At 42.3% G+C, this 15,010-nt stretch overlaps 1 protein-coding gene across 2 annotated transcripts in view; it reads right to left on the minus strand.

The window, feature by feature from the left end:
- The window catches only part of agbl1 (AGBL carboxypeptidase 1), an 82,077-nt gene that overhangs the window by 33,890 nt on the left and 33,177 nt on the right, over nucleotides 1–15,010 (minus strand). For both annotated transcript variants that reach the window (XM_024803047.2, XM_024803046.2), the window contains exon 8: nucleotides 2,969–3,177. In XM_024803047.2, coding sequence (XP_024658815.2) covers nucleotides 2,969–3,177 — 209 coding nt within the window. The remainder of the gene's footprint in view (nucleotides 1–2,968; nucleotides 3,178–15,010) is intronic.

A 15,010-nucleotide genomic window follows, 5' to 3' on the forward strand; every position in this document is an offset into this window, starting at 1 on the left:
ACAACTTCTTCAACAGGTTTGACCAGCCCACAACCCCCCCACCCTCACCTTCACTACAGAGTCCAATCCCCACTCTCCTACCTCCCTCGCTTCCCCCCCTTCCTGACACCATGACACCCCCCTCCTCCAATCCCTCTCTCAGCAGCAAGACATCTCCCCCCCTCCCCTCCTCCCAAACATCTCCCAGTGTCACAGTGGATCAGGTCAGGAGGCAACTGAGGAAGCTTCGCCCCAGAAAGGCAGCAGGCCCAGACAAGGTGTGTCCTAGGATGCTAAAGGCGTGTGCTGCTGAACTTGGGGAGCCGCTACAACGAGTCTTCAACCTCAGTCTGCGACTGGGGAGAGTGCCCGCCCTCTGGAAGACATCCTGCATCGTCCCGGTCACCAAAAAGAACCGGCCCAATGAGCTGAATGACTTCCGACCGGTGGCACTGACGTCACATCTTATGAAGACTCTAGAGCGGCTCTTCCTCAACCTCCTCCGACCACAGGTACAACATGCCCAGGACCCACTACAGTTTGCATACAAGGCGGGTGTCGGAGTGGAGGATGCCATCCTGTACCTCCTGCATAGAGCCCACTCACACCTGGATGGGGGAAAAGGCACGGTCAGGATCCTGTTTCTTGACTTTTCCAGTGCCTTTAATACCATCCGGCCCTGTATGCTTCAGGAAAAACTGAACAGGATGGAGGTGGACCCCTGCCTGGTGGCTTGGATCTCCGACTACCTCACCGACAGACCACAGTACGTCAGGCTGAAGGACATCACGTCTGACACTGTGGTCAGCAGCACAGGAGCACCACAGGGAACTGTGCTGTCCCCTCTTCTCTTCACCCTGTACACCTCTGACTTCTGCTACAACTCTGAATTATGCCACATTCAGAAGTTTGCAGATGACACGGCCATCGTGGGGTGTATCTGGGATGATCAGGAAGAGGAGTACAGAAGTCTGGTGAGGAACTTTGTCGCATGGAGTCACACAAACCACCTGCAACTCAACACCTCAAAGACTAAGGAACTGGTTGTGGACTTCGGGAGGTCTAGAGCAGGTCCACTGCCGGTTCAGATAGAGGGGGAGGAGGTGGAGGTGGTCAACAAGTACAAGTACCTCGGGCTGTGGGTGGACAATAAACTGGACTGGTCATGCAACACAGAGCACCTGTATAAAAAAGCCCAAAGCCGACTGTACTTCCTCAGGAGGCTGAGGTCTTTTATCTGCAGGAAGCTCCTGAGGATGTTTTACCAGTCAGTGGTTGCTGGAGTACTTTTCTATGCTGTGGTGTGCTGGGGGAGCAGCACAGCAAAGGAGGACTCATCCAGGCTGGAGAAACTGATCAGGAAGGCTAGCTCTGTGGTCGGCATGAAGCTGGACACTCTGGTGACAGTGGCAGAAAAAAGGACATTAAAGAAACTGATGGACATTATGAACAATGCTGGGCATCCTCTGCACACGGCCATAAACAATCAGAAGAGTCTGTTCAGTGACAGGTTGCTTCTCCCCAAGACAAGAACTAACAGACTTAAAAACTCCTTTGTCCCACACGCCATCAGACTGTTTAACTCCTCTCTGGAGGGGAGAGGGAGGGGAAACAGGAGGACAAAGGAGGGGGCAACAACTAAGCTGTAGTGCCTCTTCACCTCACTGTACAATACCTTGTGCAATACTTTTTGTAAATAGTCAACAGTGCAATAGACTCAATACTTGAAATGTGCAATTCACTTGTATTTTTATTTATTTTTTATTCCTATTTATTCTATTTATCCCCTTCGTATATTTTATTTATATTTGTCTCTGTATTTATGTGTGTGTGTGTGTGTATATATATATATATATATATATATATATATATATATATAACAATTCTGTAACTGTAACTTCGGTCGTTGCTGTGCTTTTTTTGGAAGTCGAATTTCCCAGAGGAACCCACCCGAGGGATTAATAAAGTTCTATCTTATCTTATCTTATCTTATCTTATCTTATCTTATCTTATCTTATTAAAATGAAAGTACTATAAAATTTAAGCATATTCATTTCCTAGTAAATGAGCAAGCTTGCAAATTCCTCAGGGCATTAGTGAATCATTGCTGCCATTGTATAGCAAAAGAGCTTAAATAAATGTCATGGTAGATAGTACAAAAAAAAATAAATACAAAGTGGCAAATCAAATAATAACTGTAGAGAACATAAGACAAGTAGCAGTAAAATGCAACCTGGTTTTTAAAAGGACAGTATTAATGCAGCAGGAAATTGTTAATCTGTTGATTTAGCACACTGAGTGGTAAAAAAAACATTTTAATTGTAGTCATTGACTTGGCTGAATGCACGTTCAGCCCTGCTGTTCTGATATATAAAATAAATATAAAATTACTGGCAGTGGCCAGGGGTACCCCTCAGATGCAAGATTTTCAGAAAATCTTTTTTCGGAAAGGTGACCTCTGACCCCTGACCTTGATGTCTAGGACACAGAGATTCAAACTAGTCCGTGATTTTTAGTAGCTACACCTATGGTATCAATATGAAACTAAATTTAAAAAGAAATCCATTAATTTGCTCTTGCATTCACAAACTTGGGTGTCCACATTATCCACCTGCCTGCCTACCTAGCAGGGTGTCAACAATACCCTTTTACAGCCAAGGGTTAAAAAACTTAGTCAACATACAAATTAAATATGAGGATCACATATTGATCCAATCAAAGTGTTGTGTTTATTGCCAATAAAGTTGTATCTCCTGATGCTAAACATCATCGATATTCACTTTGGCACCATGGACACACCCTTCAACAAAAACTTAAAAATCTTTGCAATTTAGCATGATAAATGCATTTAGATTAGGTTGATCAAATACAGCCGAGTCGAGTCGATTTAAGTAGGTACTAATGGAAAAAGGACTATACTGGCACACAGGCATTTGGTTTCTACCTCATGAAGTCAGATTAACTTCACCTAGAAACAATTTGAACTCACCTGTGCAGTTTGATATAGGAGTCTGATACCTCCCTGGGATAGAAAAGCCTGCCTGCCTGCAGTGCTGTCAGTGGCCTTAAGGAGGCAGCACAGGAGCGCATGACGGATTGCTATGGCAACATCTTGGTTATCTTTGCTATGCCAGTCCTCATAAAGCCACAAGAAGCCAGAGATGTATTCTTTAGATACCGCAGAACAAACATTTGCCTCTGTGAAGGAGAAACAGACAAAAAAAAAGCAGGAAAGGACATAAGTACATTAACATTTTGGATCATTTTTTCTTAATATATACTATATTACTTCAGTAATAACTGACTGGAAGCAGTGCAGAAATGCATCTATGTATTCCAGATAAACTAGAAAAGTGAGAATGCCCTTTGAATAGTCTGAACTATTTCTAATCTCATTAGTGTGTAACTTTGTTCACTTTTAGCAATCAAAACAAACCAACAAACAAGAAAATCCACTTTTCACGTAGTGCTGTGTTTTTTGCAGTTCTTACATTGTTTAACAAGACGACTGCATTCCTCAGAAGTAGACATGTAGACCCAAATGATTCAATATTAAGTAAAATATTTCATCTTACAATTTTAACTATTTCAAATATATATATATTAAATGCTGCTGGTGTGAATGCTTCTATACTCTGTTAAATGCTGAAGCACTGAAATACTGTAAACATTAGCCTAAATATTTTGTCTGAACAATTTAGACTTGGAGGAAAACTGTTTGGATTCCGACTGACGAAACCTTCCTTTCACCCTGTGACAGCTGGAATAAGTTACAGCACCCCTGAAGTGGATAAGCGGATAAAATTGGGTGGAAACATGGACATTTTTCTTTATGTAAAATAAATCACACAAAAAAACTGCAAGCCATCAGGGTCTCTGGCAGGGCAGTGACTGTCTAAAAGGTCACTGCTCAAGTTCAGTTAGTTACAGCGACTTACACAGATGCAAACAATGACACTTGCTGAACTGAGGTATTGGCTGATTTCAGTCTCCACACTGTGGGTCCCAATCTGAACCCCAAATCTGACTACTGAACCTGCTTGAAAATCAGGAAAATAAACTTACACAAACTTTAAGCCTTTTAAAAAATATTTATCTGTCAGTGTCATCACAAACCGCACACTTGCATATTTTTGGGTCAGTCATCTAGTAAGTGCATCATTCTCCAGGTTACAAGAAAATCCAGAATATTTAAGATGCCATTCAGAATGTCACTCGGTCCTTCTCTGCATCTTTCTGAAGTGCACATATCACATCTTGACAAACCAAATCCACACACACAGCAGATAAATAAGCATTGCTCCAAATGATATAAAATTAATCCATAAATTTCGTAAATTCAAATGTGTAATAATGAGAAATGACACAGGGAAAAGGTATTGAACACATGATGAAACAAAGGTGCAAAAAGGCATGAAAAGCCATGACACCAGCTGAAATCTATCAGTAATTAAAAAGCAATCCTGCCACCTATTACCAAGGTGTCACACAACAGGGAATTGTGAATTTTGTGGACAAGAGGAAAGGTTTGAACATGTTAGAATGTGGGAAATATAGACAGGAAAGGGAAATACATAAATCTGAATTACAGAAAAATAGAGTTCAATTAAGGATAAAAGAAATATTACAAAGGAATACAAGTAGAGGAATACTCTTAAGGTCTTTAAAACCTTATTGATTGCATTGGTTACAGAACAATTTCTGAACTACTGAAGGTTCCAGTGAGAAACTGTTGGGGCCAAAATCCAGAAGTGGAAAGATCATTTCAACATAAACCGGCCACAGCCAGGTGTTCACCACAGGATGTCAGACAGAGGAGTGAAAAGACTTTTCAGAAAACTTGTCCAAGAGCTACAGCAAGACCTGGATGCAGCAGGTACAATTGTTTCAGAGGAAAAAAAATAATGCACTCAACCACCATGACCTGTATATACACTCACCATGCAAGACTCCACAGCTGAAGAAAAAGGATGCTGCGAACAACCGAACAACATTTAGACAAGCCTGTGAAATACTGGAAGAATATAGTCTGGTCAGATGAGACCAAAATTGAACTGTTTGGATGCCATAAAATGCGCCATGTTTGTAGCTCAAAGGTCAAAAGGCACTGCACATCACCCCAAAAACACCATACCAACAGTGACGTTTGGAGGTGGGAAAATCATGGGGTCATTTTTCAACATACAGCACTGGTTTACTTCGTACAATTGAATGAAGGATGAAAGGAAAAATGTAGGGAGACATTCTTGATTAGAAATCTGCTGCCATCTTCCAGGATGATTAAAATGAAACGAGTGTGGACGTTCCAGCAAGATAATGATCCCAAACACACAAGGAAACTCTCCATTGGTCTCAGGGAAAGGGGAAAGAAAGCTGCCAGAATGGCCCAGCCAATCATCTGACCTGAATCCAGTTGAAAATCTATGCAAAGGATTAAAGCTAAGAATTGGAGTTCATAGAAGGAGCCCACAGAACTTTCAGGATTGGAAGACTCGTTGTTTTGTGTGGAAAAATGTGCCAAAATCACACATGAGAAATGCTTGTTACGAGTTTATCTACACAAGAGATGTCTTGGAATTTTTGCACGAAATATTAAATAGATTTTAAATACTTTTTCTGTGTCATTTCTTTTGTGTGCTTCATTGTGTTTACACTACAGTGGATTTGAAAAAAAGATCAACATGCGATTGAACTGCACACTTCCAGGTTTAATTCTGTGATTTTTAACAGATAGTCCATTAACTGCAAACATTTTGATTAAATATCTGGAATCGTTTACTGTTGAACTTGGAATTAGCAGGCTGGAATTTTCAATGTGAGTCTAACAAGACAAGACAAGAAATTGAAATAGAGTGAATTGCCAACAGACTAAACAGCTCACCAACATAATCCCTGAAAGACAACCAAGGTGAAAGCAACCTTCAGCTGCTCCTTTGCTTCTTAGGCAAATGTGAGTTTTTGGCCTAAAATGGCCTGAAAAATAAAGTAGATCATTACAAATCTTTCATTGATTAAGAGAACACCTTTCACATCATGTTGGAAAACCAAGAACAGTTTTCAGGAGACAGGTACAGTGGGGCAAAAAAGTATTTAGTCAGCCACCGATTGTACAAGTTCCCCCACTTAAAATGATGACAGAGGTCAGTAATTTGCACCAGAGGTACACTTCAACTGTGAGAAACAGAATGTGAAAAAAAAATCCATGAATCCACATGGTAGGATTTGTAAAGAATTTATTCGTAAATCAGGGTGGAAAATAAGTATTTGGTCACCTCAAACAAGGAAAATCTCTGGCTCTCACAGACCTGTAACGTCTTCTGTAAGAAGCTTTTCTGTCCCCCACTCGTTACCTGTATGAATGGCACCTGTTTGAACTCATCATCTGTATAAAAGACACCTGTCCACAGCCTCAAACAGTCAGACTCCAAACTCCGCCATGGCCAAGACCAAAGAGCTTTCAAAGGATACCAGGAAAAGTATTGTAGCCCTGCACCAGACTGGGAAGAGTGAATCTACAATAGGCAAGCAGCTTGGTGTGAAAAAATCAACTGTGGGAGCAATCATCAGAAAATGGAAGACATACAAGACCACTGATAATCTCCCACGATCTGGGGCTCCACGCAAGATCTCATCCCGTGGGGTCAAAATGATCATGGGAACGGTGAGCAAAGATCCCAGAACCACACGGGGGGACCTGGTGAATGACCTGCAGAGAGCTGGGACCAAAGTAACAAAGGTCACCATCAGTAACACACTACAACGGCAGGGAATCAAATCCCGCAGTGCCAGACGTGTTCCGCTGCTGAAGCCAGTGCATGTCCAGGCCCGTCTGAAGTTTGCCAGAGAGCACATGGATGATACAGCAGAGGATTGGGAGAATGTCATGTGGTCAGATGAAACCAAAGTAGAACTTTTTGGTATAAACTCAACTCGTCGTGTTTGGAAGAAGAAGAATACTGAGTTGCATCCCAAGAACACCATACCTACTGTGAAGCATGGGGGTGGAAACATCATGCTATGGGGCTGTTTTTCTGCCAAGGGGACAGGACGACTGATCCGTGTTAAGGACAGAATGAATGGGGCCATGTATCGTGAGATTTTGAGCCAAAACCTCCTTCCATCAGTGAGAACTTTGAAGATGAAACGAGGCTGGGTCTTCCAACATGACAATGATCCAAAACACACCGCCCGGGCAACAAAGGAGTGGCTCCGTAAGAAGCATTTGAAAGTCCTGGAGTGGCCTAGCCAGTCTCCAGACCTCAACCCCATAGAAAATCTGTGGCGGGAGTTGAAAGTCCGTGTTGCTCGGCGACAGCCCCAAAACATCACTGCTCTCGAGAAGATCTGCATGGAGGAATGGGCCAAAATACCAGCTGCTGTGTGTGCAAACCTGGTAAAGACCTATAGTAAACGTTTGACCTCTGTTATTGCCAACAAAGGTTATGTTACAAAGTATTGAGTTGTATTTTTGTTATTGACCAAATACTTATTTTCCACCCTGATTTACGAATAATTTCTTTACAAATCCTACCATGTGGATTCATGGATTTTTTTTTCACATTCTGTCTCTCACAGTTGAAGTGTACCTCTGGTGCAAATTACTGACCTCTGTCATCATTTTAAGTGGGGGAACTTGCACAATCGGTGGCTGACTAAATACTTTTTTGCCCCACTGTATATCACTGAAAAAGTCTTCAATCAAAAATGCCATCATGAATACAAATGAAGGGCATTTACGACAAGGAAAGAAAAGAGAATATTCTCCAATTGCCAATTTAGTCACTTGAACCATACAGAGCATACGTTTCAGTTACTGAATATAAAACTGAAGACAGAGGCCCACGAGCAAAGCATCTCAAGAGAGATTTGGTTTCCATGGGTTCTAGACATTAGGTGGCCATTGACTGTAAAACAATACATATATTTAATAACATTTAAGTTTGTCAAATTGCTTTTGCGTCACATTACTGTTGCTGCTAAACCACTTATAAAATATAACGTAATTAAAGTCTAAATTGTGGCCATTTACTTTTTTTGTTTCCTTTTTTTTGTCCCTTTATCGATCCCGCAGATCGATAAAGGCTAGACTAGGAACTGAAAGCTGCAGAAACTAAAAACCTCACTAGGGCTGAGAAACACTGGGGAAGGAAAACAGATGCCTTGACAAAGAAACACTGACATAATATATGATATGCATAGGAGGGTAATTTGGGAAGTGGAAACACGCGGGGAAAATACACTCAGCTAAACTGAATCTAAAGAATGAGACAAGGAAAGCCAATCTGAGCATAATGCACATGAGACGACAGACTATCAAAATAAAACACAAAGTAACAGAACACAGGAACACGGACTTGATATGGTAATGTCTGTCCATAATACTACTGTTAACTAGTATTATAGAAATCATTATTGAAATGTACTTTTCATTAGGTTGAGCTGGTTCAGCTGACATTGACCCCATATACAGGGCATTTGCCCATAAAAAACTCACTGGGTTGTGTGTAAAGGTTCTCAGTCATCCAGGTCATTGTAGTCTAAGGAGCTTGGAAAGAAAAGCGTCTGGATTTCTTTAAGTTTTCTTGAAGACATTTCACCTCTCATCCAAGAAGCTTCTTCAGTTCTAAGTGCAATTGGTGGAAAGTCCCAGATTTTAAGCCCTATGGAAGTGTCCACAAGAGGGTCATGGACTCCCTATTCACCCTCTACCTAATCGCACAAGCCAATGTGTGAAAACAGGTGTGGGTCACAGTCAGCCAAGGTTTTAGGTGGACCCATTGTGAAACCTTGCCCAATCCTATCATGTAATTTACTGAGGTCAAATGGCCCAGGATGTGAGTGGATGTTAGTTCATGCAAAGATTTTGTAAAACCCTTTCAATTAAAGCTGAAAGTCTGCACTTCAATCATGTTGATTTACATCTACTGTGGTGGTTTACAAAGACAAAACTTCAAAACATGTTTTTCTGTCCCAAACATTATCAAGGGCACTGTATATATCACTCCACTGGTTCATTTCTCTGATTAGGCGAAGGGTCTTTGATTGTGTAGAGCCATTATCGTCTTTAGAAAAGCAAGTGCACACTTACTTTATTAACTCTAGTTAACTCTAGTTTTAGGAGAATAATACTTGTTTCCAGTCTGAATTTCAGCAATCAGTGGGACTCACCAGCTGAAAAGCCTCCTACCCTTTTATCAGCCCCTGATGCATTGTCTCAGGGAGGTATTTAGCAAAGATCACCCTTCAGTGCTGTTATGACAATGCCATAGACCTGCAATCTGTTACTATTCTTCTGTCTAGTTTTCATCTTGACTCATTAGATAGAGAAATAAATCAATGACCTGGTTACAGGTATTGTCTGTCTTGGTTTCTGTTTTTATTCACAGATAATAAAACCTTACCTTCTGCAAAGCTTTAAGAGGGCCACATAACATTACCATCAAGAACAAATATGGCTCTACTCTGCTTTCCCACTGAACGCTGGCTGGCACCTGACTGTTACTTTATCAGTACGTGGAGTACTTAAAGCTACATCCACATCAAACTCTCCACCAGATTGTTCTGTCAGCAACAGTAGTCAAATGACTTTAGTCGTAGAAGTGGCAGTCTTTAGCTTCTAGTGACTTATCCTGGCTGAAGTTAAATAAATTAATAAGTTTAATAAGATGTTTTGCCAGAACACTGTTCTAAATTTTCATTCGGATTTAAAAATTAAGGGAATAATACTGTTGATAACTGGATCTAAAGCAGGAGGTGCCATCAAGTGTCATAACTGCCAATTAATTTTTCACATCACTGAGAAGGAATTTGGGCCCACTCTTCTTAATTCAGCCACAGTGGAGGGGTTTCAAGCATGAATTGGAAGACTTGTTGTTGTCCAAAATTATTATTATTATTATTATTATTATTATTATTGAGTCATTTAGAGGTGGGCTAGTTGGTGTGTTTTAGATTAACGTCTTGCTTCAGGACATGAACTGATGGACTGATGGATTAGAGTTCATAGTTTATCAATTACAGAAAGTCATCCAGGTCCTGAAGCAGCAAAGCAGCTCCAGACCCTCACACTACCACAACCATGTTTCACTGTTGGTACGATATTCTTTTCATGAAATACTGTGATAATTTAATGTCAATGTAACACAGTCAAATCTTTCAAAAAGTTCAGCTTTTATCTCATCAGTGAACAAGAAGTTGAGTAAATTGTATTGAATCTAATCTAAAAATCTTACCGTCTTCCCTCTCTGTCAACTGCAGGTTGAATTTTTTATGGATGTCACCCAAGCCATGGGTCTGGTCTCACTGTAAAACATTTCAGTGTGTATCTTTTAAATAAAAATGTGAAAAAGCCATTTTTACTTACAAATTGTAAATCAATCAGCGAAATATCCACTTTTATGCTTTTTGTTATTTTAATTTTCTTCATATCAACAACCATTTGACTGTAATGGATTGAACTGACACCCCCGCCTCCTCCCACAAACAGCAGATTATGGAGCTTCTCAATGGTTCATGAAAGTTTGCTAATAGTTTTGCCATAACTTACTTTGAAATGTAAGACATTTAACAAAACTCAATTGTACATCATCATAAATTAAACTGGGCATCAAAAGATTACATCATTAGATTTATTTAACATCAGTAACAGATAACCAGTTTTGGATTTTCTTACAGTAGTAATCTGAATTGTTAATAACTGGGTTAGGGTCAGGGTTCCTTCCTATTCTTTGTCCATTATCTTCAGACTGATCCTCACTTTGTGAATGTGACTGAATGGATTGAACCACATACTCTTACTCCTGTTTCAGCAGTTCCTGTATAGTGTCATCAGTCATGTCAACAAGTGTTTAGCACAAATTCAAGTTCAAAAAAGAGGGAGCCTTCATTTTATGCACAAGAGTGGAAAAATTGTGATGGCTAGTGTGCTTGCCATAAAGACCTTAAAAGTTGGCAAAGTGGCTGAGCAGACCAAAGAGGATAATGAACCGCCAGAGATATAATGTCATTCTGAAGAGTTTCTGTATCCATTGCAAAAGGCAGCAGAAGCTCTTGCTGTTCACTAGTGAGCAAGTTGTCTCATGCCATGTTATTTGTGATCTATTCTATATCCATGTCAATGTGATCGTGTAGAACAGTGGTTCTCAAACTGTGGTACACGGGCTCCCTCTAGTGGTACGTGGGAAGTCTCCAATAAAATTTTTATGATTAAATAATATACCATTTTCTGCTTGAGGGATTTCTGACAAATTAAAACGTACAGCTCTGTTATCACTTCATAAATGGAAACTAAACAGCAGTGACGTTTGTAGGGTTACTGAAGTTGGGCTAGCTGGTATAAAACGATGTCCTGCGTGGTGGCTAGCTACACAGCTATGGTTAGCTTAATATAAGCACATTAGCACAGTGAAGCTGGAGCATGAACACTAACTATTTTCCACTCGATAACAGTTCCCGATGGTTAGGGACAAATGCAATCGCATGTCGGGATGATGTAAACGGACCAAACTTCAGTCAGGAGAACAACTGAGATAATTCATCACAATACGAGGTTAGTCATTAATATACTGCTGCATGGGCTGGGCTGTAGTTACATTGTAAGGTTTTAAAAACTGGGCTTTAAAATAAACAGTGTTAATAAAAACCGTCAGAGGCCGACAGTGAACCCTGGACACGTCTCCGTTAAAGTTTCGGTATGCCGTCCGGACCTGGAGCTGCTAGCTGTCAGCTTGCGGCCATATTATCTACCTCGGGAGTTCAGTAATGTGATCTGTGTGTGTGTTTACATCCCTCCGAGGGCCGACGCAACAGCTGCCTGTGAGAAAATACACACAGTCACAGCAAGACTTCAGACACAAAACCCCGAGGCTTTCATTATTATATCTGGAGACTTTAACCATGCCACACTGGACTCTACTCTGGCTGCTTTTCACCAGTTTGTGAATTGTCCCACAAGGAGCAACAGGACAATTGACCTACTGTATGCTAATGTGAGAGATGCATACAGAGCCACCCCCCTCCCCCCACTAGGGAAGTCAGACCACAACCTGGTTTACCTACAGCCACAATACACACCCCTCGTCCAAAGGCAGCCGGTCACAACGCGCTCCATCCGGAGATGGACCCCAGAAAAAATTAATAGGAGGATGCTCTGAGGGACTGTTATGACACCACAGACTGGGATGTGCTCCTGAGCCCACATGGTGAGGACATAGAGGGGGCGACACACTGTCTTACAGACTATCTCAACTTTTGTGTGGACACAGTCGCCCCTGCTAAGACGGTACGGTGTTATCCTAATAACAAACCGTGGGTAACACAGGAAGTCAAAGCTGTCCTCAACATGAAGAAGAAGGCTTTCAGGAGCAAAGTGAAGGAGGAGATGAAAGCAGCACAGCGGGAGGTGAAACGCTGCCTGAGGGAAGCAAAGGACACCTACAGGAGGAAGGTGGAGCAGAAGTTGGAGAGGAACAATATGAGGGAGGTCTGGAATGGTGTGAAAACCATCACAGGCCACAACACCAAGAAAAGCACAGTGGGGGGGACTGTGGAGAAGGCAAACGAACTCAACAACTTCTTCAACAGGTTTGACCAGCCCACAACCCCCCCACCCTCACCCTCACCTTCACTACAGAGTCCAATCCCCACTCTCCTACCTCCCTCGCTTCCCCCCCTTCCTGACACCATGACACCCCCCTCCTCCAATCCCTCTCTCAGCAGCAAGACATCTCCCCCCCTCCCCTCCTCCCAAACATCTCCCAGTGTCACAGTGGATCAGGTCAGGAGGCAACTGAGGAAGCTTCGCCCCAGAAAGGCAGCAGGCCCAGACAAGGTGTGTCCTAGGATGCTAAAGGCGTGTGCTGCTGAACTTGGGGAGCCGCTACAACGAGTCTTCAACCTCAGTCTGCGACTGGGGAGAGTGCCCGCCCTATGGAAGACATCCTGCATCATCCCGGTCCCCAAAAAGAACCGGCCCAATGAGCTGAATGACTTCCGACCGGTGGCACTGACGTCACATCTTATGAAGACTCTAGAGCGGCTCTTCCTCAACCTCCTCCGACCACAGGTACAACATGCCCAGGACCCACTACAGTTTGCATACAAGGCGGGTGTCGGAGTGGAGGATGCCATCCTGTACCTCCTACACAGAGCCCACTCACACCTGGATGGGGGAAAAGGCACGGTCAGGATCCTGTTTCTTGACTTTTCCAGTGCCTTTAATACCATCCGGCCCTGTATGCTTCAGGAAAAACTGAACAGGATGGAGGTGGACCCCTGCCTGGTGGCTTGGATCTCCGACTACCTCACCGACAGACCACAGTACGTCAGGCTGAAGGACATCACGTCTGACACAGTGGTCAGCAGCACAGGAGCACCACAGGGAACTGTGCTGTCCCCTCTTCTCTTCACCCTGTACACCTCTGACTTCTGCTACAACTCTGAATTATGCCACATTCAGAAGTTTGCAGATGACACGGCCATCGTGGGGTGTATCTGGGATGATCAGGAAGAGGAGTACAGAAGTCTGGTGAGGAACTTTGTCGCATGGAGTCACACAAACCACCTGCAACTCAACACCTCAAAGACTAAGGAACTGGTTGTGGACTTCGGGAGGTCTAGAGCAGGTCCACTGCCGGTTCAGATAGAGGGGGAGGAGGTGGAGGTGGTCAACAAGTACAAGTACCTCGGGCTGTGGGTGGACAATAAACTGGACTGGTCATGCAACACAGAGCACCTGTATAAAAAAGCCCAAAGCCGACTGTACTTCCTCAGGAGGCTGAGGTCTTTTAACATCTGCAGGAAGCTCCTGAGGATGTTTTACCAGTCGGTGGTTGCTGGAGTACTTTTCTATGCTGTGGTGTGCTGGGGGAGCAGCACAGCAAAGAAGGACTCATCCAGGCTGGAGAAACTGATCAGGAGGGCTAGCTCTGTGGTCGGCATGAAGCTGGACACTCTGGTGACAGTGGCAGAGAAAAGGACATTAAAGAAACTGATGGACATTATGGACAATGCCAGGCATATTATATATATATATATATATATATATATATATATATATATATACATATATAATATTCTTTAACTCTGTAACTTCTGTCGGTGCTGTGCTTTTTTGGAAATCGAATTTCCCAGAGGAACCCACCCGAGGGATTAATAAAGTTCTATCTAATCTAATCTAATCTAATCACTGCCTTTTTTAGGGTCTTGTTCAGATTAAATAGAACAAAATATAAAGCATTAAAACATGTTAAAAACACAACAGCCTTGATAAATGCAGAGTAGTTTGGACCCGGAAGCAGGATTCATACATCATCACTTGGAGACTGGATAATCTACCTGCTGTGAATGTTTTAATGCAGTACAGCTGTTATTATTATCACTTGTCACATCCTGTTTATGACAGTTAAAATAAATAACATTCATATAAGTGACACCACATGTAAACTGTATGTGGTGTTAAATAGGCCTCTACTACTGTACTTTAATGTTGGTCATAAGGGTGGTACTTCAAGATCCACATATTTTATGAGGTGGTACTCATTGTGAAAGGTTTGAGATAGTGATGTGCGGATCAATACTGAAATATCGATTCCTTCGATACCAGTCATTTATGTTCTAGAATCGATTCTCACATTAAAATATCGATATTTTAGTAATTTAGGGTAAATTTGTAGTTTATCATTAACAGGAACAGAGCGGAAAGAAACTATATCATTCGGATTGTCTACGTTGGAAGGAACTACTTTCTCTTCTGCCTTCCATAGTCATGTGCAAAATACGGCTGTATAAATGTGTCGCAGCCCCTTGGCGTGCGCATTCACAACAATGGCTGAGCGTAAATGGAGTCATGTGTGGACGTGTTTTACCTCCAAACAGCTGAGACGTAGTTTGCGATACATGTGGCAAGACAGTGAGGTGTTGTGGCAACACCACTAACCTTCTCAAACACCTCAGAGTAAATCATATCACAGATTATGACGAGCGTATGTTGAGGCGAACTGAAGAGGAGGAGTGGACAGGGACAGGTGCTGCT

The sequence above is a fragment of the Maylandia zebra genome, linkage group LG7 (assembly GCF_041146795.1).
Source record: "Maylandia zebra isolate NMK-2024a linkage group LG7, Mzebra_GT3a, whole genome shotgun sequence".
Classification (NCBI taxonomy): domain Eukaryota; kingdom Metazoa; phylum Chordata; class Actinopteri; order Cichliformes; family Cichlidae; genus Maylandia; species Maylandia zebra.